Below are 27,425 nucleotides of genomic sequence, written 5' to 3'. Positions count from 1 at the left end.
CCGGGCGTGGTGGCGGGCGCCTGTAGTCCCAGCTACTCGGAGGCTGAGGCAGGAAAATGGCGTGAACCTGGGAGGCGGAGCTTGCAGTGAGCCGAGATCGCGCCACTGCACTCCAGCCTGGGTGACACAGCGCGAGACTCCGTCTCAAAAAAAAAAAAAAAAGAAAAAAAGAAAATGCTATTAGTCAGGCTCCGTGGCTCACACCTGTAATCCCAGCACTTTGGGAGGCTGAGGCAGGTGGATCACCTGAGGTCGGGAGTTTGAGACCAGCCTGACCAACATGGAGAAATCCCATCTCTACTAAAAATACAAAATTAGCCGGGTATGGTGGCGCATGCCTGTAAACCCAGCTACTCAGGAGGCTAAGGCAGGAGAATCGCTTGAACCCGGGAGGTGGAGGTTGCGGTGAGCCGAGATCAGGCCATTGCACTCCAGCCTGGGCAACAAAAGTGGAACTCTCTCTCAAAAAAAAGAAAAGAAAAGAAAATTATATTAAAGACTTTCATGATATAAAATAATAGTTGTATGCTTGTTTTATTAAGTAAAAATAATTGCAACAGATCTTGCCCATGCATGGCATTCACATTTGAAAGTCAGTTTATATTTGAATCCTTGCAAAATTCTGAGGATCAACTAAAACATCAGTACCACCTAGATTTGGGGGTGTGTGTGTGTGTGTGTATGCTCCCAAGCCAACTAATTCATCACAGTGGAGATTCCACTGTTACTGCCTTCAAAGATCTCACAACCTAACAGGATAACTAAGTCTTGTGCATAAATAACCACAATTCAAGGTGAAATAAAGTGCCCAGAGAGAAGTACCAGCAAAAAATGAATGAAGAGTTCAAAAGAGGAAAAACGTTATCTCATTACAGGGATTTTAAAAGATTTCGGATTCCTCAAGGAGGTAGCCTGTGAAACGGCCTAAGTCACTATGTCTCAAACTTTACTGTGGATCTTATTCAAATGCAGATTCCCATTCACTAGCTTTGAGGTGGTGTCTGAGAGTCTTCATTTCTAGCAAACTCTCAGTTAGGTTGTTGGTCCAGGAAACTCTCTCTCAGAAGCAAATGCCGAAGGATATTTTAGGATGGGAAAAGGTGAAAGCAGGAAGAAGTGGTAGCTCATGCCTATAATGCCAGCACTTTGGGAGGACAAGACAGGCAGATCGCTTGAGTCCGGCAGTTTGAGACCACCCTGGGCAACATAGAGAGACTTCATCTCTAAAAAAAATAGAAAAATTACCTGGATGTGGTGGTACACACCTGTAGTCTCAGCTACTTGGGAGGCAGTAGGATTGCTTGAGCCCAGGAGGGGTTGGGGTTGCAGTGAGCCATGATTGTGCCACTGTGCTCCAGCCTGGGCACAAAAGGAGATCCTATCTAGAAAGAAAGAAAGAAAGAAAGAAAGAAAGAAAGAAAGAAAGAAAGAAAGAAAGAAAGAAAGAAAGAAAGAAAGAAAGAAAGAAAGAAAGAAAGAAAGAAAGAAAGAAAGAAAGAAAGAAAGAAAAGAAAGAAAGAAAGAAAGAGAAAGAAAGAAGGAAAAGAAGGAAAAGAAGGAAAGAAGGAAAGAAGGAAAGAAGGAAAGAAAAAGAAAGAAAGAAAAGAAAGAAAGAAAGAAAAAAGAAAAGAAAAGGAAAGGTAGAGTTGGAAGAGACACCTTTCTGAGCAGAGAAATCAGCATGAACAAAGCCACCAGGGGTGATAATGGGGGCTTCAGTTTAAGGAGATAAGGCTGGAGACCTAAAAATGCAGCCACATCGAGGCAGGCATTGAATGACAAGCTTACATTTAATCAGAGGCATTGAAAGCTTTGGGGCAAGGGAATGATATAATCAGTAACTAAAGCCCTAACATAAATCCCTGTTAATAAAACAAGCTTAACAAATCAACAAATACGTGAAGTTAGCTAATTCTGAGCCCATCAGCAAATGTTTCTTCAATCTTCATCTGCTGTTTATGAATACAAAATTACGGGGCTGGGCACAGTGGCTCTGGGGCCAGGCGTGGTGGCTCATGCTTGTAATCCCAGCACTTTGGGAGGCCGAAGCGAGTGGATCACCTGAGGCCAGGAGTTCGAGACCAGCCTGGCCAACATGGTGAAACCCCGTTTCTACTAAAAATACAAAACTTAGGCTGGGCATGGTAGCTCATGCTTGTAATCCCAGCACTTTGGGAGGCCGAGGCGGGTGGATCACCTGAGGTCAGGAGTTCAAGACCAGCCTGACCAGCATGGTGAAAACCCCGTCTCTACTAAAAATACAAAAATTAGCCAGGCGTGGTTGTGGGCGCCTGTAATCCCAGCTACTTGGGAGGCTGAGGCAGGAAAATCGCTTGAATCTGGGAGGCAGAGGTTGCAGTAAGCCGAGATCGTGCCACTGCATTCCAGCCTAGGCAAGAGTGAGACTCCCTCTCAAAAATAAAAATAAAAAATAAAAATACAAAACTTAGCTGGGCATGGTGGTGCATGCCTGTAATCCCAGGTACTTGGGAAGCTGAGAAAGGCAAATCGTCTGAGCCCAGGAGGTGGAAGTTGCAGTGAGCCGAGATCGCACCACTGCACTCACTCAAGCCTGGGAGACAGAGTGAGACTTTAAAAAGAAAAAGAAAAAGCCGGGCACGGTAGCTCACGCCTATAATCCCAACACTTTGGGAGGCTGAGGCGGGCAGATCACCTGAGGTCGGGAGTTCAAGACCAGCCTGGCCAATATGGTGAAACCCCATCTCTAATAAAAATATAAAAGTTAGCAGGGCATGGTGGCGGGCGCCTGTAGTCCCAGCTACTTGGGAGGCTGAGGCAGGAGAATCGCTTGAACCTGGCAGACGGAGGTTGCAGTGAGCCGAGATCGTGCCACTGCACTCCAGCCTGGGTGACAGAGCAAGACTCTGTCTCAAAAGAAAAAAAAAGAAAGAAAAGACTTGGAAGGGGCCTGAGCAAGAAGGGGACCCTGATGTTTAAGTTTCCATAGCCTCATGGTAGATCCATCTCTGTACCTGGCATTCTTTTCTATGTGAAGAATACAAAAGAAATATAAGGCATCTCAAGGGGTTTACTGCATCACTTAGATGAGAAGGCATACTTAACGGATGCAGGGTGTGAATCTTAAAGTGGAACCCAGAGGGAGATTTAGAAAGGAGGGAGGTCATTTTTAATGGGAGTTTTAGCACAAAGAGGTAGGGGGTAAATCTACTAAGGAGGAGACGCCTCCTCTGCCCCTGCTGGAGTAGCAGGTTTGTTTCCTTGGGAAAGAAGGGATTACATTTTATTCAAGTTGGGTGCTCTGAGCATGAGCCATTGGAAGGCCGAAACTGTATTTATCCTGAGCTACCACTGGACCTGGCAGAAAATAGGCATGGATTGAATGTAACAAATGGATGAATGAACAGGTAAGCAGTAGACCATAGAGGACGCTGATGAAATAGCAGAGAGATCTGAGTTTGAGGTGGCTGGCAAGGCAAAGTTACTATGGGTTATTGAAATAGGATATGACAAGGTGGACCTTTACTGCTTGTACCTAAATTGGATTGCCAAATCCAGCAGACACCTGCAATTCTCATGTAACAGACACCTTGCTCAACTAGGTGGCACTTGCCACAGAAGGCTACTCCTCATTCTTGAAGCACCCCTGCTTCAGGATTCTGTGACCCCACACTCTCCTGGTTTTTTCCAGTTCACTTTGCTAGATACTCCTTTTCAACCTCCTCTGAGATCTTGCCCTCCTCTTCCCAATGTCTGAGTGTCAATATTCCTCTAATGCTTACAATTATATTCCTCTAATCCTTAAATGTATATCTCCAGCCCAGACATTTTCCTCCAAAAGCACTCTGATTTTTAAATTCAACTGCCTCCTTAACATGACATCTTCACTTGGATGCCTCAGAGAAATCTCAAATTTACCACTTGGAAAATTAATTATCCACTAGAATTCTCTTAATTCTCCACTAGTTGGCCAGGCAAGGTAGCTCACACCTGTAATCTCAGCACTTCACTGAGGTGAGAGGGTTGCTAGAGGCCAGGAGTTCGAGGTTACAGTAAACTATGATCGCACCATTCTACTCCAGCCTGGGCAACAGAGTGAGACCTTGTTCCCAAAAGAAAACAGAAGAAAAACAAACATAAGGCTGGGCACGGTGGCTCACTCCTGTCATCCCAGCACTTTGAGAGGCAGAGGCGGGCAGATCACCTGAGGTCGGGAGTTCGAGACCAGCCTGACCTACATGGAGAAACCCTGTCTCTCGTAAAAATACAAAATTAGCCAGGCATGGTGGCACATGCCTGTGATCCCAGCTACTTGGGAGGCTGAGGCAGGAGAATCGCTTGAACCTGAGAGGCAGAGATTGCAGGGAGCCATTGCACTCCAGCCTGGGCAACAAGACCGAAACTCCATCAAAAAAAAGAAAAGATAAGAAAAGAAAGACAAAACTCCACTAGAAAAACTCCTCACTTGCATATCTCAGTAAATGGGATTACCCTCTACCCATTTATTGAAGTCAGAAACCTGGGAATTATTCCTATCTCCTTCCTTTCCCTTCCTTCCACCCTTATCCAATCTATTAGGTAAATTCAGTTACTTCTACCACCAAAATATATCTCAAACCCATCCCTCAGAGCCACCATTCTAGTCCTGCAACATCCTAACAGATCTTACCCTCCACTCCTGGCCTCATTTATTCTCCACATAAAAACCAGAGCAATATTTTGGTAATGTAAATCAGATCATAGCACTCTCTGCTTAAAACTCTTCAAGGACTTCCCATGACACTTCCCCATGACACTTTGAGTAAAATGTAAATACTCACCACTCAGGATCCTTGCTTCCATTATGTGCATCTGGCCCACTGCCAAGGAGATGATATTTGGTCAAGGACCTCTAATCAATGTTGGAGACAGGGAATAAAAAAAAGAATTGGCTGCAGCTGGGTGCGGTGGCTCATGCCTGTAATCCCAGCACTTTGGCAGGCTGAGGTGGATGGATCACCTGAAGTCAGGAGTTCAAGACCAGCCTGGCCAATATGGTAAAACCCTATCTCTACTAAAAAATACAAAAAATAGGCCGGGCGCGGTGGCTCAAGCCTGTAATCCCAGCACTTTGGGAGGCCGAGGCGGGTGGATCACGAGGTCAGGAGATCGAGACCATCCTGGCTAACATGGTGAAACCCCGTCTCTACTAAAAATACAAAAAACTAGCCGGGCGTGGTGGCGGGCGCCTGTAGTCCCAGCTACTCGGAGGCTGAGGCGGGAGAATGGCGTGAACCCGGGAGGTGGAGCTTGCAGTGAGCCGAGATCGTGCCACTGCACTCCAGCCTGGGCGACAGAGCGAGACTCCGTCTCAAAAAAAAAAAAAAATACAAAAAATTAGCTGGGCATGGTGGTGGGTGCCTGTAATTCCAACTACTTGGGAGGCTGAGGCAGGAGAATCACTTGAATCTGGGAGGTGGAGGTTGCAGCGAGCCAAGATCGCACCACTGCACTCCAGCCTGGGAAACAGAGGCAGACTCCATCTCAAAAAAGAAAAAAAAAAAAAAGAATTGGCTGCAAAAGGATACAAAGCCAGGGCTGGGCCCGATGGCTCACACCTTTAATCCCAACATTTTGGGAGGCAGGCAGACCACTCGAGCCTCTGAGTTTGAGACCAGCCTGGACAACGAAACCCCATCTCTACTAAAAATACAATGGTGGTGTGCACTTGTGGTCCCAGCTACTGGGTGACTGAGGCAGGAGAATCACTTCAACCCGGGAGGCAGAGGCTGCAGTGAGCCGAGATCGTGCCACTGTACTCCAGCCTGGGTGACAGAGCAAGATTCTATCTCAAAAAAAATAAAAATAAAAAAAATAAAAGGTCGGGAGTGGTGGCTCATACCTGTAATCCCGGCACTTTTCAGGGCTGAGGTAGGCAGGTCACCTGAGGTCAGGGGAAAAAAAGATACAAAGCCAAAACGTATGAATATTTGTGACTATACAAAATAACAGCGTGCCAACTAATCCTAAATTTCCACTCAGTCTTTAAGTAGTTCCTTATATATTTTGTGTTGGGTATAACGTAGAATTGATCTGCAAATGTAGGAGAATCTTTCTCCCATTCCTTCTTCCCTCAGCCCTTCTGACTGGCTCCTTCTCCTCCATTAGTTCTCAAATTGTCACATCAAAGGGACCTTGAGGATCAGTCTATCTAAAGTAGCTCTCCGCCAACACACACACACCCCATCATTCTGTCTTATTTCCTCTGTCACGCTGCTCTCACCGGCACTGCTCTCAACATCTGTAGATGCTCTGTCTGTTCATTCTATCTTCCCCATTACGCTAATAAACTCCATTAAAGCAGGAAACTTATCTGTCTTGTTCTCTGTTCCATTCTTAGGGCCTACTCCTGTGCCTGGCCCAGAGCAGGCTTCAATAAATAGTTACAGAATGAATGAAGAAATAAATTAATGAGAATTTAATCTTCTAGCCAGGAGGGCCTAGCTAGAAAGATTTGTCTTGACTCCATCTTGAGGGGCTGGAAACAGACATCTTCCCTTGATTCCAGACAGATTTATTATTTATGTGCTTATTTAGAGACCAGGAGAGGGGTGTGTGTGTGGGGGGGGGTCTCCCTCTGTTGCCCAGGCTGGTCTCGAACTCCTGGACTCAAGGGAGCCTCCCGCCTCGGCCTCCCAAAGTGTTGGGATTACAGGCGTGAGCCACCGCACCGGCAAGACAGATTTAAAAAGGAATGTCTGGAGGCTTTTTTCCATCAAAAGGTTTGATGAAACCCCTTGTAACTTGCCCTTCTGGGGTTAGTGGGGGTGGGAGCGACTCAAAAATTGTCTCAAAACTAGGTGAAGGGAAAGGCAGTGAAGCAGGGACATGGCTCGCCGCGTTCAAGATCTTGGGCTACACCCTCCCCTCCCCCACACCGTAACGGCTCCAGCCCCTTCCTGTCTTCAGCTTGGCGCGAAGGGTGGCTGAGGCCTGAGTTTGGGTTCCAGGAACCTCGCTCTGTTAATTATTCATGAGAAGAAGGGCACTATGGGAGCTGGCTCTCTTGCTATTGATAAGGGGGCGGTGGGGGGCCGACTTCCCGCTAGGGCTCCTGGGAAGATCTACAATATTCATGAGGGAGGCGGGCTCTACGAGAGCTGAGGCTTCTTGCTATTCATGAGGGGGCGGGCCTCCTTCCCGCGTGGGCTCTTGGGAAGATTCTACAATATTCTAGAGGCCACGGGGACACCTGGTGGGCAGGGCTGCAGCTCCGGAGCCTACGGGAGTCTGACCTTCCCGCTTCGTGGCGGGAAGATCTTGAGGAGATATTTTCTTTTCTAAACACTAAGAAATTTGAGGATGGTGGGGCAGAACGACTAACTGCCACTTTCCTGTGACTCTGTAGCCGGAAAAGTGTCAAAATCTGTGGTAAAAGAGGTTTTTTCCCCCCAGTATTTTATTGCGATAATGTCATCTTTCATGGACTGAAGGGAGTGAAACGTACCCCGTGTGGTTTGATTCTCCTGTTGGCCAGGTTGTCCTTTAGGCTTGCCTAGTTTGCGGCTTTGGAGATGTTTGGGGGCAGCTGCCAGACAGATTGGGTGGGGCTCTTCCAAGAGTTTTATGTTAAAACAGAAATCGCTGTGAATGTAGTTTTTATCTTAAAGGTGTGGGGGGCGGGGAAGTTCATCCAATTGAGCCTTTCACACGCGGACGAAGTTAGTGGGATGGAACGGGGGGGCATGAAGCATCACTTTATTATTATTATTATTATTTGGGGCTGTGATTCTTATTCACTTGAGGCGTGAGCGGAAACCAAAAATAATTTAGGATTATACCTTTAGAATTTTCACAAAAGCCTGCGTTTTCCCTGCGAAACGTCCAGCTCTGAGTGAGGAAAATAAGGAACTATAAGTGGAGACTTCAGTTTTAAAAGAATTTGGGCTTATCATTTTTAAATGTGTATTTATATTTATTTTAAACATGTATATAGTTCATAGTTGACACAGTGAAGTCCCCACCTGGTGACAGTCTTTGAAGAGCCCACGGGCCTAAGCCCCGCTTTCCACATTCCTCAGAGAAACAGGACGAAGCCAAGGCCAGATTTATGTTACTGTAATAAAAATGCTTTAAAACGCCTACTGTGTTGGCTGGACGCGGTGGCTCACGCCTGTAATCCCAGCACTTTGGGAGGCCGGGGCGGGCGGATCGCGAGGTTAGAAGATCGAGACCATCCTGGCTAACGTGGTGAAACCCCGTCTCTACTGAAAATACAAAAAATTAGCCAGGCGTGGTGGCGGGCGCCTGTAGTCCCAGCTACTCGGGAGGCTGAGGCAGGAGAATCGCTTGAACCCGGGAGGCAGAGGTTGCAGTGAGCCGAGATCGCGCCACTGCTCTCCTGCTCAGGAGACTGCGAAACGCCATCTCAAAAACAAACTAAACGCCTACTGTGAAAAGTTAAAGTTACAAACAACCTTATGGATTCAACGAATTAAGATTCTTTTACTTGGTGGAATGACATACAGTCATTAAAATATGATTACTTGTAGAAGGATATTTATTAGCATGGAAAGATAATTCATTGAAAAAAGCAGATTGCAAAGTAGTATAATGATCCCTCTTTTTTGTTAAAAAGAAGTGTATGTAAAAGTTTGAAATTATATAAACCAAAGTGTTTATAAGTGAACTTAATTTTTTCTTCGTTTAGCTGTATTGTGTAAAGTTATTATTTGTGTAATTTTTTTTTTTTTTTTTTTTTTTTTTTTTTAAGACAGTCTCACTCTGTCACCCAGGCTGGTGTGCAGTGGCGATCTCAGCTCACTGCAACCTCCGCCTCCCGGGTTCAAGGGATTCTCCTGCCTCAGCCTCCGGAGTAGCTGGGACTACAGGTGCGTGCCACCACGCCCAGCTAATTTTTTGTTTTTTTGTTTTGTTTTGTTTTTAGTAGAGAAGGAGTTTCACCGTGTTAACCAGGGTGAACTCGATCTCCTGACCTCGTGATCCACCGGCCTTGGCCTCCCAAAACGCTGGGATTAAGGCGTGAGCCACCATGCCCGGCCTATTTGTATTATTTTAATGATAATTTTAAAATATCTCCTAATTTAAGTGTTCACTCAATACTGTCCCCAAGCGCTGTGGTATGGTTTCAAAGGAGGTTCAGAGTGTACTTTTCACTAAGCACTAAATTTCTTTGTTATGTTTTCAAATGTGTAACCAATTTTAAATTGATGTAAGTTGATATGTAACCTTTCAAGATGAATAAGTAACAATGTTACTTTAGCAATTCTGTAGGAAAGGAGAAAATGCCTTTTAGCCAGATACAATTATATATCTTTGATGAAAATGTCTTAGTTGTTACTTCAGAAACAAGGAGCCTTCTATTGGAGTTGTAATTATGCATATATGTATATATACACAAAAGACATTGTTTTCTGAATTAGAGCCATAGAGTGACACAAAGTCACTGTGTGGTACACGTGTTTAAATAATTATTTAGTGTAATAGGCGGGCGCGGTGGCTCTCGCCTGTAATCCTAGTACTTTGGGAGGCCAAGGCCGGTGGATCACCTGAGGTCAGCAGTTCCAGACCAGCCTGACCAACATGGTGAAAACCCGCCTCTACTAAAAATACAGAAATTAGCCGGGTGAGGTGACACACGCCTGTAATCCCAGCTACTTGGAAGGCTGAGGCAGGAGAATCACTTGAACCTGGGAGGCGGAGGTTGCAGTGAGCTGAGAGCGCATCGTGTTGCTGCACTCCAGCCTGGGCAATAGAGCAATAATCCATCAAAAAAAAATTATTTAGTGTAAGTAAATAGTCAGTAATTTTAATAAGTTACGTTTAATGAGTTTAAGAAATATTTATCTTTGAAATCAAGTTGTATAGGCCCTAAGATTCATCAGTGACAATTATTTTTTGTTTGTTGGTTGGTTTGTTGAGACCAAATCTCACTCTGTTGCCCCAAGCTGGAGTGCAATGGCATGATCTCAGCTCATTGCAACCTCTGCCTCCCGGATTCAAGCGATTCTTATGCCTCAGCCTTCAGAGTAGCTGGGCTCACAGCAACCTCCGCCTCCCGGGTTCCAGCAATTCTCCTGCCTCAGCCTCCCAAGTAGCTGGGATTACAGGTGTACACTGCCATCCCTGGCTAATTTTTGTATTTTTTGTAGAGCTGGGGTTTCACCATCTTGGCCAGGCTGGTCTCGAACTCTTGACCCCAGGTGATCCGCCCACCTCTGCCTCCCAAAGTGCGGAGATTATAGGTGTGAGTCACCTCGCTCAGCCAGTGACTGTTATTAATAGAAGGTGGAATTGAGGAAAGAATTATTACTATTCATGTATTTGTTCTAGTCTTATGAACACACAGTGGCTCATGCCTATAATCCCAGCATTTTGGGAGACTGAGGTGGGAGGATCACTTGAGCTCAGGAGTTCAAGACCAGGTTAGGCAACACAGGCAGACACTGCCCTGCCTCTACAAAAAATTTTTTTCTTTTTTTTTTTTTTTTTTTTTTGAAATGGAGTCTCACTTTGTCACCCAGGCTGGAGAGCAGTGGCACGGTCTCAGCTCACTGCACTCCATCTCCCGGGTTCACGCCATTCTCCTGACTCAACCTCCTGAGTAGCTGGGACTACAGGCACCCGCCACTACGCTCGGCTAATTTTTGTATTTTTAGTAGAGATGGGGTTTCACTGTATTAGCCAGGATGGTCTTGATCTCCTAACCTTGTGATCTGCCCACCTCGGCCTCCCACAGTGCTGGGATTACAGGCGTGAGCCACCGTGCCCGGCCAAAAAAATTTTTTTTTTTCTTTAGCTGGGAATGGTGGCTCTGTGCCTGTAGTCCCAGCTACTCAGGAGGCTGAGACAGGAGGATTGTTTGAGCCCAGGAGTTCGAGGCTGCAATGAGCTCTCATCATGCCACTGTACTCCGGCCTGGGCAACAGAGCAAGACTGACAAAAAAATAAAAACCAACAAAGAAAAGAAGAAAGACTTTAATTCACTGCTTATTTGAGTATTATACAGCACATAATTGGTAATAGTAATGCCACCTACTTTTTTGTGTTAGGATTACAGACATGAGCCACCACACCCAGCATATATTCTTTTAAAAAGTCAAAATATTAATGTAGCTTTAAAATTTCATAGTAATGTTTTTCTATTTCTTTAAAACTGAGTACTGAGTTTTTTTGTTCGAAACAATAAAAAAAGAGATGAAAATAGAGACTTTAAAACTATTTAAATTTTAGCTGTAATAAAGTAAGTGGGGCCAGGCTCAGTGGCTCATGCCTGTAATCCCAGCACTTTGGGAGGCTGAGGAGGGCAGATCTCCTGAGGTCAGGAGTTCGAGACCTTCCTGGCCAACATGACAAAACCCTGTCTCTACTAAAAATACAAAATTAGCTGGGCATGGTGGCGCTTGACTATAATCCCAGCTGCTCAGGAGGCTGAAGCAGAAGAACCACTTGAACCCGGGAGGCGGAGGTTGCAGTGAACTGAGATTACGCCATTGCACTCCAGCCTAGGCAACAGAGCAAGACTCCGTCTCAAAAAAAAAAAAAAAAAAACCAAAAATCTTTTGTAAATACGGAGAAACAGCTATTGCATATCATACTGTCAACCTCTTTGTTAAAAAACAAAAAACAAAAAAAAACTCTTCCTTGCTTTAACTTCCTTTCTTTCTTGTCTCTTGTATTTTGTTTTTCTGACCAGGATAAATTTATGAGACAAGAAGAATGGCATCCAGAATAAATACCAATTTCACTTTGATTCCCAACCAGAAACTTAGACGTAGTAATCGTCAAACCAGCTGTTGTTCCAAGACCCTTGGCTCAGGCTTTCAACCCATATCAACATTTGGAAATTTTAAAGCCTTACCATTGGAAATATTCCAGATAATTTTAAAATATTTGTCAGGTGAGGTTTGGGAACTTATGAATAGCCTACAAAAGACACTAGGCTATTTTAAGTTTTCCCAAGAACTAGTTTGTCATCATGGGCCATGCTAAAATGTTAATGACATTCATGTTAAGTGTTTATTTTCTAAAGTTTCATTATTGTCAGATAAGGAGTACAATAAGAAAGCACAATACTTAAATTATTATTATTATTATTATTATTTTGAGATGGAGTTTTGCTCTTGTTGCCCAGGCTGGAGTGCAATGGTGTAATCTCAGCTCACCACAACCTTCCCAGGTTCAAGCTATTCTCCTGCCTCAGCCTCCCGAATAGCTGGCATGCGCCACCATGCCTGGCTAATTTTGTATTTTTAGTAGAAACGGAGTTTCCCCATGTTGGTCAGTCTGGTCTCGAACTCCCAACCTCAGGTGATCCTCCCGCCTTGGCCTCCCGAAGTGCTGGGATTACAGGCGTGAGTCACTGCGCCTAGCCCTAAGTTAATTTTTTTAAATCTTCCTTTGAACACGGCAATACTTAAACTCTTGAAAACATGCCTGTAATTATGACATAGTACCTTGATTGGTAAATCCAAACATGTTTCTAATTCATTGAGAACTGGATTTTAAACAATTTTAAGATTTTTCCCTTTTTTCCCAATGAGATGATGATGGTGATAGTGATGATGATTTAGTTAACCTATAAGTTAATAGACTGTGTTAATAGTGATGTTCTTGCATTTAAGCCATTGATACATACACATATATATTTCTTTTGGTAGTGAAGGATATCAGCATGCTAAGCATGGTGTCCAAAACAGTCAGCCAACACATTATTAATTATATCTCAACCTCATCAGGAAGCAAAAGACTTTTACTACAGGACTTTCATAACCTTGAGCTGCCTGACAGGAGACAAGACTCTGCTATACTGGAGCACTACAGATCTCTAGGTAACTTATGTAATGAGAATCGCAACAAGTAAAGAACTGTGCTTAATTAAGAGAAACTTAGTATACAATCTGTAAGGCCAGTAGGAAATGGAATATATTCCAAAATGTGCGCTTCTATGATGCTTTTACTCTTTAGTGTGAGAACACTCCCTTAACCAGTTATCTTTAAAGGTGAGAAAATGCATTTTGATGTAAAGTGTCAATTCTTGTGATTTCATATAGATACAACGTCACCTATGCTTAACGTCTAGTGGCTTATTAGTTTAGGAAATTGATGTATTTTCTATGTGTCACTTCCTGTAGATCGAATGAGTTTTATCTCTTTACCTCTTTTCCCTTTCAACCATAATCTAGTCCTTAAAAATAGAAATTTAAACACATTATTATGGAAGATTATTTATCCTCTCACCAGAAACTGTGGTTTTTAAGTACATCTAGTAAGTCATTAAGCTATAATTAAACTGACCTTATCAAAGCAAATTCTGTATAATCTTTCTTCCTTAATTTATAATCATTTATGTTTTTTGCTCCATTCATTGATTTCATTGTCCCTGAGAGTGCTGAAGTAAAATTCTAATTTTGACTTGACTAATGACACCGATTTGAAACCACTTTATAATTCATCAAAGCATGGCAATAAAACCAAATATCAAGATGGTGTGATTTAAATAAAGGCGTAACAGTAAGTTAAGTGAATACTGCCTTTTAGTAGCCCAAGGATGCTTAGATTTAAGATAATAAGAGTATGTGGATATGTAAATACATCAAAATGTATTTGATGATTACCTGTGTATTTGAATAAGACCAAATGAGCCGGGCGCGGTGGCTCACGCCTGTAATCCCAGCACTTTGGGAGGCCGAGGCGGGCGGATCACAAGGTCAGGAGATCGAGACCACGGTGAAACCCCGTCTCTACTAAAAATACAAAAAATTAGCCGGGCACGGTTGTGGGCGCCTGTAGTCCCAGCTACTCGGGAGGCTGAGGCAGGAGAATGGCGTGAACCCGGGAGGCGGAGCTTGCAGTGAGCCGAGATCGCGCCACTGCACTCCAGCCTGGGCGACAGAGCGAGACTCCGTCTCAAAAAAAAAAAAAAAAAAAAAAAAAAAGACCAAATGAAAGAAAAGTATGTGATCTGATTACAGTGTCATTGGTTTCAGTATTTATGATTAGGCTTACTAAAGCCTGTAACAGAATATGGAAACTACTTTTTCCTACTTCTCATTATAAATGTAATTTTTCGGCTGGCCACAGTGGCTCACACCTGTATTCCCAGAACTTTGAGAGGCCAAGGCAGGCAGATCACCTGAGGTCAGGAGTTCAAGACTACTCTGGCCAACATGGCGAAACCCTGTCTCTACTAAAGATACAAAAATTAGCTGGGCATGGTGGCACATGCCTGTAGTCCTAGCTACTTAGGAGGCTGAGGCAGGACAATTGCTTGAACCCAGGAAATGGAGGTTGCAGTGAGCTGAGGTCACACCACTGCACTCCAGCCTAGGTGACAAAGTGAGACTGCAACTCAAAAAAAAAGAATTATTTTCAGTTCATCATTAGTTGTAGAGGAAGTGGTACCTGGGTAATACAGTAGAGCTTATACTTTGGTTTTGATCTGAAAGAAATATTTCTCCCTGATCAAGTCTCAATTGCTTAAACTGACAAAAACACTAAGACAATAATATGTGTAATTCAGTAAAAAGTACAAATATGTATTGATCTTAATAGCTTTTTTAAATGGTTTTATTCATGTAATGATTTCAACTTTCTGTTTAATTTTGATGCAAACACTTCATTTATGACTAATTCTTTAAGTAAATGTTTCATATACTTACCATTTTCTCATGTTGTCATTCTTACCTGATCTGTTATTGTTTTTACTTTTTTTTTTTTTTTGAGATGGGATCTTGCAGTGTTGCCCAGGCTGGCCTGTACTCCTGGGCACAATCGATCCTCCTTCCTCAGTCTCCTGAGTATCTGAAACTACAGGCATGTGTGACTGTATCCAGCTTGTTTTCAGACATTAAAATAAGATTTTCAGAATGCTGTGCTTTGGGCCGGGCTCAGTGGCTCATGCCTGTAATCCCAGCACTTTGGGAAGCCAAGGTGGGAGGATCGCTTGAGCCCAGGAGTTCAAGACCAGCCTGGGCAACATAGGGAGATCCCCATTTCTACAAAAAAATAAAAAATTATCTGGGCATGGTGGCCCAGCTGAAAGCTGAAAAAAGTCATGAGGTTCAGGTATATATTTTCTTACCATAAATCTTATTTTTAGTTTGAGGATATTTGCCCTCATAGGAATGTTAACAATGTATTGCCATTTTAGGAAAATAGAACGTTTAAAGTTAGAGGAAACAAATTAGAGGACAAACCTGTTGTCCCAGCTACTCAGGAGGCTGAGGTGGGAGGATTACTTGAGCCCCAAAGGTCGAGGCTGCAGTGAGTCGATTTTGAAAATGCACTCTGGGCCGGGCGCGGTGGCTCAAGCCTGTAATCCCAGCACTTTGGGAGGCCGAGACGGGCGGATCATGAGGTCAGGAGATCAAGACCATCCTGGCTAACACGGTGAAACCCCGTCTCTACTAAAAAATACAAAAAACTAGCCGGGCAAGGTGGCGGGCGCCTGTAGTCCCAGCTACTCGGGAGGCTGAGGCAGGAGAATGGCGTGAACCCGGGAGGCGGAGCTTGCAGTGAGCCGAGATCCGGCCACTGCACTCCAGCCTGGGCGACAGAGCAAGACTCCGTCTCAAAAAAAAAAAAAAAAATGCACTCTGGCCTTGGCAACAGAGTGAGACCCCGTCTCATATTCATACACACACACACACACACACACACACACACACACACACAAAAAATGCTTTGAAGAATTTTTTTTTTTTTTTTTTTTGAGGCAGTCTCACTCTGTCGCTCAGACTGGAGTGCAGTGGCACAACCTCGGCTCACTGCAACCTCCGCCTCTTGGGTTCAAGCGATTCTCGTGCCTCAGCATCTCCAGTAACTGGGATTACAGGCATGCACCACCATGCCTAGCTAATTTTTGTATTAGTAGAGACAGGGTTTCACTATGTTGGCCAGGCTGGTCTCGAACTCCTGTCCTCAAGTGATCTGCCCTCCTCAGCCTCCCAAAGTGCTGGGATTACAGGCGTGAGCCACCGTATTCGGCCAACTATAAGTTTTAATTTGCTTCTTCATGTAAAACAGAGCAGATGGCCAATGTGGAAAGAACATTACATCTGACTCTATTTAGGGAAGAACTTTAAAAAAGTCTCTAAAGGGTATAGCAGAGCACCTATGGTTTTCTTTTTTTTTTTTTTTTTTTTTTTTTAAACAGCCGGTATTGGATTTTATGGTAAGTTGTGATCCTTAAAAATAGGAGTTTTATATTAGGCAATCAGCATACCAAAATAAGGCTGGATGCAGTCACACGTGCCTGTAGTCCCAGATACTCAGGAGGCTGAGGCAGGAGGATCAATTGTGCCCAGGAGTAGAATTCTAAGAATTAATGCCTAGAATTCCTTAGTTATGATGTGCTGTGAAACTGGATACCGAAGTATGAAAGGGAAAGAACTCAGCTTAAAAACTAAACACTGAAAAATGTCTTTTTTTTCTTTTCCCTTAGTTGTCAAGTATGAAAAATGTCTTTATATACAAAAATAAAGAGGGTTTATGTTTAAAACTCAATTCTGTTCATGTGTTACTCAAACATAGCAACTTCTAAAAATAAGTTAGATTCCTATAGATTCTTCAGAATTATGTAAAGTAATTATAATCTTATGTAAAAAAGTAAATACAGAGAAGATGAAAGCTGAAAAACGTCATGAGGTTCAGGTATATATTTTCCTACCATATATCTTCTATTTAGTTTGAGGACATTTGCCCTCATAGGAATGTTAACAATGTATTGCCATTTTAGGAAAATAGAACGTTTAAAGTTAGAGGAAACAAATCATACACTTCCTGTCACTGTAGCTCACATTATATATCTCACTGAGAAACTGAGTTTTTTTTTTTCTTTTTAAAGTATCTGTACACAAAATCCTATACATTCTTAGCATGCAAGTCCCATAAAAGGATATCTTAGAAGGAATAAATGGATATTTCATCCTAACTGGATACTTTCTGTGAAAAAAAGAAAAAAATCTAGCCTCTGAAATTTTAAGTACTTATGACTTAAATTTTTGTATTTGGAGAGAGGGATACAAAACCTGTTTTCTCAGCCCAATGCAATTTAATCCCAGTGCTTTGTGAGGCCAAGGTGGAAGGATTACTTGAGCCCAGGAATTCAAGACCAGCCTGGGCAACAAAGCAAGAACCCATCTCTACGAAAAAAAAATGTTTTTTTAAAAATTAGCTGAGCTTGGGCTGGGCATGGTGGCTCACACCTGTAATCCCAGCACTTTGGGAGGCCGAGGCAGGCAGATCATGAGGTCAGGACATCGAGACCATCCTGGCCAACATGATGAAACCTCGTCTCTAAAAATACATAAATTAGCTGGGCATGGCGTTGTGCACTTGTAGTCCCAGCTACTCAGGAGACTGAGGCAGAATAATCACTTGAACCTGGGAGATGGAGGTTGCAGTAAGCAGAGATCACGCCACTGCATTTCATCCTGGTGACAGAGTGAGATCCTGTATCAAGAAAAAATAAATAAAATTAGCTGGGCTTGGTGGCACATGCCTGTGGTCCTAGTTACTTGGGAAGCTGAAGTGGGAGGATCACTTGAGCCCAGAAGATCAAGACTGCAGTAAGTCATGATGGCATGCCACCACACTTCAGCCTGGGCAACAGAGTAAGACCTTGTCTCAAGAAAAAAAAAAAAAAGAAAAATCTGTTTTCTCATTCTTTCCATGTTTCAGATTAGCAACTCTTAAAACATTTTCCTTTGTGGATATGGATATGAGGTTAATTTCAAGAGATGCTGAAATCTGCTTTCTATGGAATAAAGGCAAAATAAAATTTCTCTAGCGTGTCTTTATTATTGTATCTTTTATACTCTATGTATTTTTCCACGTGTCCTATAGAAGCAATTTAACAATTTTTTGCAAGATTTTATGCCAAGGCCTCTTAGACGAGCATCAGAGTCACTTGTTAAATACCATAAATGGAAAGTGTTTTGCACCCTTCCTCCCAAACTTTCTCTTAAAAACCATATCAACTCATAGTCCACTGTGATATACCACACTTGACTTTCAGGAAACATTATTCTGTGCTCTATTGATATTCTTAATTGTATTGTTGTCATTTTTTCTTATGTCTCTTTACTTTCTTAGGTCTACTGTTTAAAAGATGTACATTGCTGCTACCCACCAAGGAAAGGCTAAAGTACATTCACAAGATACTCACAGAAGTAAGATCATACTTCTAAATTAGTTTACAATCTTGATTTCCAGTAAAGATATTATTTTATTATCTCATGCTCATTTTACTCTGTATTAGTAGAATTTCATGAATTAGCACTAAAAAATTGATTTATGATAGTCTAATATTTTACCAAGTACTTAGAGATTATATAATGTCAAAATATAGTAATCTTTCACTTATTATAAAACCATTTTCATATATAACTAAGCACATCATTGAAGTTTATTAGGTTTCTCAGAGTATAAAGTGTATTTTACACCTCATACAAATCCTAAGGAAGTTTTAAAGTAGTGATTCAGATATTATATTAAAGTGAAATAATTTCTGAATGTTGAGATTTTATTGTTTAAATGTATAGAAACATAGGAAAGTGTTTTTAATATATAAAACAACAAACATTTTATGATAATAGACTTGGAAATGTGTATCAATATGTTTGAGCATAGTCTCTTTATAAGACTTTCATATACAAATCCAAGTATACGTCCAACTCTTGATGGTTCAGTTCAACACTCAGTGGTATCTACTGTTTCTGATACACTGACTTTTTCTTTTCTTTTTTTTTTTTTGTTGTTGTTGTTGAGACAGAGTCTCGCTTTTGTCACCCAGACTGGAGTGCAGCGGCGTGATCTCGGCTCACTGCAACCTCCACCTCCTGGGTTCAAGCTATTCTCCTGCCTCAGCCTCCCGAGTAGCTGGGATTACAGTCACCCACCACCATGCCTGGCTAATTCTTGTACTTTTAGTAGAGATGGGGTTTAGCCCTGTTGAACAGTCTGGTCTTGAACTCCTGACCTCAGGCAATCTGCCCACCTTGGCCTCCCAAAGTGCTGGGATTACAAGCATGAGCCACCTTGCCCTGCCAACTTTTTCGTGTCAGCATTTACATTGAGTTCTGGTCTGTATTATTATTGCAGCTTCCCAGATGACCTTTCTGTTATCCAATTCATTACTCCCCAAAGCATTCTGTATGCTGAATCAAGATTACTCTTCCTAAAGCATCACATTCATAAATATGGTTTTCTTTTTTTGAGACGGAGTCTCACTCTGTCGCCCAGGCTGGAGTGCAGTGGCACTATCATGACTCACTGCAACCTCCGCCTCTTAGGTTCAAGCACTTCTCCTGCCTTGGCCTCCCGAGTAGCTGGGATTACAGGCATGTGTCACCACGCCTGGCTAATTTTTTTTTTTTTGTAGATGGAGTCTCGCTCTGCTGCCCAGGCTAGAGTGCAGTGGCATGATCTCAGCTCACTGCAACCTCTGCCTCCCAGGTTCAAGTGATTCTTCTGCCTCAGCATCCCAAGTAGCTGGGATTACAGGCGTGTGCCCCCATGCCCAGTTAATTTTTGTATTTTTAGTAGAGACAGAGTTTCACCATGTTGGTCAGGCTGATCTCGAACTCCTGACCTCGTGGTCCGCCCACCTCGGCCTCCCAAAGTGCTGGGATTACAGGCGTGAGCCACAGCACCCGGCCAATTTTTTGTATTTTTAGTAGAGGCGGGGTTTCACCATGTTAGAATGGTCTCAATTTCCTGACCTGGTGATCCACGCCTCGGCCTCCCAAAGTGCTGGGATTACAGGCGTGAGCCACCACGCCTGGCCAACAGAACTTTCTCTTTTTTTTTTTTTTTTTTTTTTGAGATGTAGTCTCCCCCTGTCACCCAGGCTGGAGTGCAGTGGCACGACCTTGGCTCACTGCAACCTCTGCCTCCTGGGTTCAAGCAATTCTCTTGTCTCAGCCTCCCAAGTAGCTGGGACTACAGGCACCTGTCACCACACCCAACTAATTTTTGTATTTTTAGTAGAGACAGGGTTTCTTCATATTGGTCAGGCTGGTCTCAAATTCCTGACCTCAAGTGATCCACCCAACTCAGCCTCCCAAAGTGCTGGTATTATAGGCATAAGCCACCGCGCCCAGCCTCATAACTTCTTGTATAAAACCTTTGCAGGGCACGGTGGCTCGCACCTGTAATCCTAGCACTTTGGAAGGCTGAGGCAGGTGGATCACCTGAAGTCAGGAGTTCAAGACCAGCCTGGCCAACATGGTGAAACCCCATCTCTACTAAAAGTACAAAAATTAGCCAGGCCTGGAGGTGTCTGTAATTCCAGCTACTTGGGAGGCTAAGGCATGAGAATCGCTTGAACCCAGGGGGCGGAAGCTTCAGTGAGCCAAAATTATGCCACTGCACTCCAGCCTGGGTGACAGAGCAAGACTCAGTCATAAAAAATAAAAATAAAAAATTATTGTTATTATTAAATAAATTGTGAACTTCTTTGAGAGTAGAGATTTTTTTTTTTTTTTTCTTTTTGAGACGGAGTCTCGCTCTGTCACCCAGGCTGGAGTGCCATGGCGCCGTCTCGGCTCACTGCCAGCTCCGCCTCCAGGGTTCATGCCATTCTCCTGCCTCAGCCTCCAGAGTAGCTGGGACTACAGGCGCCCACCACCACGCCCGGCTATTTTTTGTGTATTTTTAGTAGAGACGGGGTTTCACCGTGTTAGCCGGGATGGTCTCGATCCCCTGACCTCATGATCCGCCCGCCTCGGCCTCCCAAAGTGCTGGGATTACAGGCGTCAGACACTGCGCCCGGCTGAGACTTTTATACTACTTTTATAATCCCCACCTATGGAACACAATGCTGATCAGAATAGGTGCTGAAAAAATTCTTGCTTATTTCCATTAAATTTGAATGTCAAACCATTGTTCCACTATTGTCAAACTATAGTTTCACCAACAAGGAGGTATTAACATTGTTCTCTTTACAGGTTTCCTGCTTTAAATTCAATGGCTGTGCAGCTCCTATGCAGTGTTTAGGATTAACATGTTATGGCATGTTTTTACAGGTACATTTTTTTTAATCAGAGAAGAAAAGGGATACCTTTGGAACTGCTAACAAATAGAATATCCAGTCTCTCTTTTCATAGGTTAATAAAGTTATAATAATCTTAAAAAGAGCAAAATAAAATAAAGATTTGAGAATGTATTAATCTAATAATGTTTGCTATCTCAGATTTTCGTTTTGAATTTCTCAGTGGTAAAAAATGTTTGACATTTATTTATACCCCAAACCATTCTACATGCTGAATGAAGGTTACTCTTCCTGAAGAATTAGTGTCCTCAAAGTTTCTACTAGTTGTAAAGATTAGAAATATTATGGGGTGGTGTGTGTGCATGTGTGTATCTATATCTATCTATATAATGAGTTTAGTCTTGGGCTAGTTATTTAAGGTGTGATATTAGTAATCAGTTGTATTAATTCAAGAACATTTTGACTGATCTTTTATATTGTAAACAAAGAAGATAATAATTAGCGTTTACTCAGCTTACTATGTGCCAAACACTGTTCTAAGTAGTTTACATGTGTTGATTAATTTTTATTTATTTATTTATTTATTTATTTTTTGAGACAGAGTCTTACTCTGTCACCAAGCCTGGAGTACAATGGCATGATCTCAGCTCACTGAAACCTCCGCCTCTCAGGTTCAAGCGATTCTCCTGCCTCAGCCTCCTGAGTAGCTGGGATTACAGGCACCCGCCACCACGCCTGGCTAATTATTTGTTTGTATTTTTAGTAGAGACAGGGTTTCAACATGTTGGTCAGGCTGGTCTCGAACTCCTGACCTCAAGCAATCCACTCACCTCTGCCTCCCAAAGTGCTGAGATTACGAGTGTGAGCTACCACACCCGACAACATGTATTGACTAATTTACATTTACAACAACCTTGTGAGGCACCCGTAAGAATCTTGCTGTGCTCAGCCTACCAGCCACCAACTCGTACTCACCCAGATTGCAGGGGTCTAAGCCCTTACTAATCCTCTTCCAAGACAGATTTTTCTTATTTAATTTTGTTTTTTACTTGTTTCTTTCTTTCTTTGGGACATGTAATACATATGTATATATTCATGTACATTTACAATGGTACACAATGTATAAAGTAAAAAGTTAGTCTCTCTCCTTGTCCACTGAGTTCCCTTCACCAGAAGTAATCAGTTATCAGTTTCTTATATGTCCTTCCACAGGGAATAAGATTAATTTTTATTTATTTATTTATTTATTTATTTATTTTTGAGGCAGAGTCTCGCTCTGTCACCCAGGTTGGAGTGCAGTAGCACAGTCTCGGCTCACTGCAGCCTCCGCCTCCCAGGTTCAAGCAATTCTCCTGCCTCAGCCTCCCGAGTAGCTGGGATTACAGGTATGTGCTACCACACCCAGCTAATTTTTGTATTTTTAGTAGAGACAAGGTTTCGCCATGTTGGTCAGGCTGGTCTCAAACTCCTGACTTCAGGTGATCCTCCCGCCTCAGCCTGCCAAAGTGCTGGGATTGCAGACGTTAGCCACCACGACCAGCCAGATTAATTTTTTTTTTTTCTTTTTTGAGATGGAGTCTCGCTCTGTCGCCCAGGCCGGAGTGCAGTGACACGATTTCAGCTCACTGCAACCTCGGCCTCCTGGGTTCAAGTGATTCTCCTGCCTCAGCCTCCCAAGTAGCTGGGATTACAGGGGCCTGCCACCACACCTAGCTATTGTGTGTGTGTGTATGTGTTTTTAGTAGAGACAGGGTTTCACCATGTTGGCCAGGCTGGTTTCAAACTCCTGACCTCAAGTAATCCACTTGCCTCGGCCTCCCAAAGTGCTAGGATTACAGGCGTGAGTCACTGTGCCCAGCCAATAAAAGATTTTTGGTTGTTGACGTTCAAAAGTCATAAATAGCCAGGCACAGTTGCTCACACCTGTAATTCCAGCACTTTGGGAGTCTGAGGCAGGCCGATCACCTGAGGTCAGGAGTTCAAGACCAGCCTGACCAACATGGTAAAACCCCATCTCTGGAAAAAAAGTCATACATAAATGCTCAGAATTGTCACATTGAAATTGGATCATTCTCATTTATAAGCAATATCATAAATGACAACTGCGGGTGTCAAAGGGATTCTACTCTAGTCTTAAAGCCATAGCATGGTTGTAAGTCAGATATCTAAACTGTGTTCAGGGTTTTGGTTATTTGCCTCACATTGTCAAAGTTCAGGATTCAGTACCATTTAAACCTTCTCAAACAAACAAATAAAAAAGTTCTGTCCGTTGCACTCCAGCCTGGGCAACATAGTGAGATTCCATCTAAAAAAAAAAAAAAAAAAAGTTATCTGAAAAGATACTTCCTTTCCAACCAAAAAGAAACTGAATTTTGGAGCTTTCCAAGTTTTGTTTATGTTAATTTGTTATTAATTTGATAGTTCCATAATGGGTAAAAATTGCACATCACCTTGATCATGTGCTAAAAACAGTTACACTCATAAAGCAGTAGTGACTTATGTTCTTGTTGTTGTTGTTTGTTTTTTTTGTTTTTTTGATACGGAGTCTCACTGTGTTGCCCAGGTTGGAGTGCAGTGGTGTGATCTCGGCTCACTGCAATCTCCATCTCTGGGAACAAGTGATTCTCCTGTCTCAGCCTCCCAGGTAGCTGGGACTACAGGTGCGTGCCACCGTGCCCAGCTAATTTTCTGTATTTTTAGTAGGGACAGGGTTTCACCGTGTTAGCCAGGATGGTCTCAATCTCCTGACCTCATGATCTGCCACGTTGGCCTCCCAAAGTACTGGGATTACAAGTGTGAGCCACCGCGCCTGGCCTGTTTTGTTTGTTTGTTTGTTTTTGTGACAGAGCTTTGCTCTTGTCACCCAGGCTGGAGTGCAATGGCATGATCTCGGCTCACTGCAAGCTCCGCCTCCCAGGTTGAAGCAATTCTGACTCAGCCTCCCAAGTAACTGGGATTACACATGCCCACCACCATGCCTGGCTAATTTTTGTACTTTTAGTAGAGACGAGGTTTTACTATGTTGTCCAGGCTGGTCTCAAACTCCTGACCACAGGTGATCCGCCCACCTTGGCCTCCCAAAGTGTTGGAATTACAGGCGTGAGCCACCACGCCTCATGTGACTTATGGTTTGACTTGATAGTCTGAATATCCACAATGTTTTCTTTATTTTCCTCAGACCTTAACAGCAGGTTGGGATGAACTTGAGTGCCATCGCGTTTATAATTTCTTATGCGAACTGACTAATCTCTGCCGCAAGATGCAAATGGCTGTCTGCAGCAAACCAGGTAAAAAACTACAATTTGCATATAATTTATAGAGATTAAAATAGAAAAAAGAGAGTTTTAAAAATGTAATTAAAAGTAATTTTGGCCAGGTGTGGTGGCTCATGCCTAAAATCCCAGCACTTTGGGAAGCCAAAGTCGGAGGATCACTTGAGTCCAGAAGTTCAAGAGCAGCCTAGGCAACATAGTGAGACCTTGTCTCTACAAAAAATAAAAAATTATTCGGGCATGGTGGTGTGTGCCTGTGGTCCCAGCTACTCAGGAGGCTGAGGTGAAAGGATCGCTTGACCCTGGGAGGTCGAGGCTGCAGTGAGCTGTGATCGCACTACTGCACTCAGCCTGGGCAACAGAGTGAGACCCTGTCTCCATAAATAAATAAATAGTGGGCCAGGTGCTGTGGTTCACAACTGCAGTCCCAACATTTTGGGAAGCCGAGGCAGAAAGATCCCTTGAGGCCAGGAGTTCAAGACCAGACTGGGCAAGACAGCAAGATCTTGTCTCTACAAAAAATAAAAAAAAATTAGCCAGCCGTGATGGCATGTACCTGTAGTCCCAGGTACTCAGGAGGCTGAGGTGGGAGGATAGCTTGAGCCCACTAGATTGAGGCTGTACTGAGCCAAGATCAAGCCGCTGCACTCCAGCCTGGGCAACAGAGACCCCTTTTCAAAAATAAAAATAAAAATAAATTGTGGCATACATAATAGCAAAAGGACAAAGAAATGTAAGGGAATGATAAATACTGAATAAGACAGTGAGGTAGAAAAGCAGTATGAGATTGGAGAAAGAGGGCTTCAACTGTATTGATGATCTTTTATTCGTTAAGCCAGCTGGTAGATACAAAGGAGCTCATTATAGCATCCTGTAAACCTCTCTATATACCAGAAATATTTCATATTTTTAAATTATAGAACCTTATATCGAGCTGTTTCACTCTGAGAAACTCCCACAATGTGCAGAAGGAGACATGTATATGAATAATCATGGCAGGCAGAGGGCAGTGACTCATGCTTATAATCTCAGCACTTTAGGAGGCCAAGGTGGGAAGATGACTTGAGCCTAGGAGTTAGAGACCAACATGGGGGACATAGCGAGATCCCCATCTCTACAAAAAAAAAAAGAAGTAGGCAGGCATGATCCAGTCACTGCACTCCAGCCTGGGTGACAGAGGAGGCCCTCCGTCTCAGAAAAAAAAACAAAACAGGTGAATGGATAAACAAAATGTGGTATATGTTGCAACATGGGTGAACCTTGAAAACATTATACTAAGTGAGAGAAGCCAGGAACACAAGGACAAATATTGTATGGTTCTACTTACATGAGATACCTAGAACAGGCAAATTCATAGAGACAGAAAGTAGATTTGAGGTTACCAGGAGCTGAGGGCAGGGGAGAGTGGGGAGTTATTGCTTAATAGTTACAGAGTTTGTGTTTGAGGTGATGAAAAACTTTTGGAAATAGACAGTGTGGTGGTTGAACAACAGTGTAAATATAAATGATGCCACTGAATTGCATACTTACAAATGGTTAGAATGGCAAATTTTATGTGATTTATATTTTACAATATAAAAAAATTGATAATATAATATAAACCATTGAATTGCACACTTTAAATGGTTGAATTGTATGGTATATAAATTATATTTCAATAAAGCTGTCGAAAGAAAACAGTGATAGGCTGGGCAAGGTGACTCACACCTGTAATCCCAGCTACTCAGGAGGCTGAAGTGGGAGGATCACTTGAGCCCCTGAAGGTTGAGGCTGCAGTGAGCCATGACTGCTCTACAGCATTCTAGCATGGGCAATAGAATGAGACACTGTCTCAGAAAAGCAGAGAAATAGTATATACCATTTCACATTCCGTTAGGATGGCTAGAATCAGAAAGTTCGATTTAGATAATAAGTGTTAGTGAGAATGTGACAACAATCCTCATATTGCTGGTGGGAATGTAAAATGGTGCAGTCACTTTGCAAAATAGTCTGACAGTTTCTCAAATGATTAAACATAGAGTTATATGATACATCAATTTCACTTCTAGGTATATAGCCCCAGGATAAATGAAAACATATGTCCACCGAGAAACGTGTGCATGAATGGTTTTGTTGTTATTGTTTTGTTTTGTTTTGTTTTGAGAAAGGGTCTGGCTCTATCACCCAGGCTGAAGTGCAGAGGTACGATCTCAGCTCACTGCAACCTCCACTTCCTGGGCTCAAGCAATCCTCCAACCTCAGCCTCCCGAGTAGCTGGGACTACAGGCACATACCACTATGCCCAGCTAATTTTTTTAGTATTTTTTATAGAGATGGGATTTCACCATGTTGTCCAGCCTGGTCTCAAACTCCTGGGCTCAAGTGGGCCTGTCTCAGCCTCCCAAAGTGCTGGGATTACAGGCATGAGCCACCATGCCTGGCCTACATGAATGTTAATAGCAGCATTATTCATAGCAGCCAAAAGATGGAAACATCTCAGATGTCCATCAATGGGTCAATAGATAAACAAAATGTAGTAGTACATCCATACCATAGAATATTATTTGGCCATTAAAAAGAATGAAGTGCTGTGGGGGTTGGGGGAGGGAGAACATCAGGAAGAATAGCTAATGGATGCTGAACTTAATATCTAGGTGATGGAGGGATGGGGGCAAGGGGAGGGATAATATTAGGAGAAATACCTAATGTAGATGACGGGTTGATAGGTGCAGCAAACCACCATGGCACAAACCACCATGGCACATACCTATGTAACAAACCTGCACGTTCTGCCCATGTATCCCAAAACTTAAAGTATAATAAAAATAAATAAATAAATATCTGGGTGATGGAATGATCTGTGCAGCAAACTACCATGGTACACATTTGCCTGTGTAACCTGCATATCTTGCACATGTACCCCTGAACTTAAAATAAAAGTTGAAGGAAAAAAAAAAAGAATGAAGTGCTGATACATGCTACAATATGGATGAACCTTAAAAACACTGTATTAGGTGAAATAAGCCAGTCACAAAATGCCACATACTATATGATTTCATTCATATAAAAATCCAGAATAGGGGCCAGGTGTGGTGGCTCACACCTGTCATCCCAGCACCTTGGGAGGCCGAGGCAGGTGGATCACCTAAGGTCAAGAGTTCGACACCAGCCTGGCCAACATGGCAAAACCCCATGTCTAC

At 42.9% G+C, this 27,425-nt stretch overlaps 2 protein-coding genes and 1 long non-coding RNA gene across 9 annotated transcripts in view; 2 read left to right on the top strand and 1 right to left on the bottom strand.

Annotated features, from left to right (window-relative positions):
• Positions 1-7,033, bottom strand: part of LOC126938648 (uncharacterized) — a 42,009-nt gene extending 34,976 nt beyond the window's left edge. Inside the window, exons 1-3 of the long non-coding RNA XR_007720146.1 lie at positions 6,897-7,033; positions 5,861-5,902; positions 4,800-4,838 (exon numbers count right to left, since the gene is read on the bottom strand). This is a non-coding gene — a long non-coding RNA (uncharacterized LOC126938648). The remainder of the gene's footprint in view (positions 1-4,799; positions 4,839-5,860; positions 5,903-6,896) is intronic.
• The window catches only part of RPL23 (ribosomal protein L23), a 355,976-nt gene that overhangs the window by 223,300 nt on the left and 105,251 nt on the right, over positions 1-27,425 (top strand). The window lies entirely within an intron of this gene.
• The window catches only part of FBXO47 (F-box protein 47), a 34,419-nt gene continuing 14,202 nt past the window's right edge, over positions 7,209-27,425 (top strand). Inside the window, exons 1-6 of one of the 2 annotated variants that reach the window (XM_050762743.1) lie at positions 7,209-7,389; positions 11,675-11,878; positions 12,639-12,809; positions 18,076-18,152; positions 20,931-21,008; positions 24,153-24,261. In XM_050762743.1, the coding sequence (XP_050618700.1) occupies positions 11,698-11,878; positions 12,639-12,809; positions 18,076-18,152; positions 20,931-21,008; positions 24,153-24,261 (616 nt within the window). In that variant the 5' untranslated portion in view covers positions 7,209-7,389; positions 11,675-11,697. The remainder of the gene's footprint in view (positions 7,390-11,674; positions 11,879-12,638; positions 12,810-18,075; positions 18,153-20,930; positions 21,009-24,152; positions 24,262-27,425) is intronic. The other variant, XM_050762744.1, reaches the window with a different exon arrangement.

The sequence above is a fragment of the Macaca thibetana genome, chromosome 16, assembly GCF_024542745.1.
Source record: "Macaca thibetana thibetana isolate TM-01 chromosome 16, ASM2454274v1, whole genome shotgun sequence".
NCBI classification, from domain to species: Eukaryota; Metazoa; Chordata; class Mammalia; order Primates; family Cercopithecidae; genus Macaca; species Macaca thibetana.
Note: the sequence above shows the minus strand (reverse complement) of the source record. Positions and strands in the feature narration are given on the sequence as shown.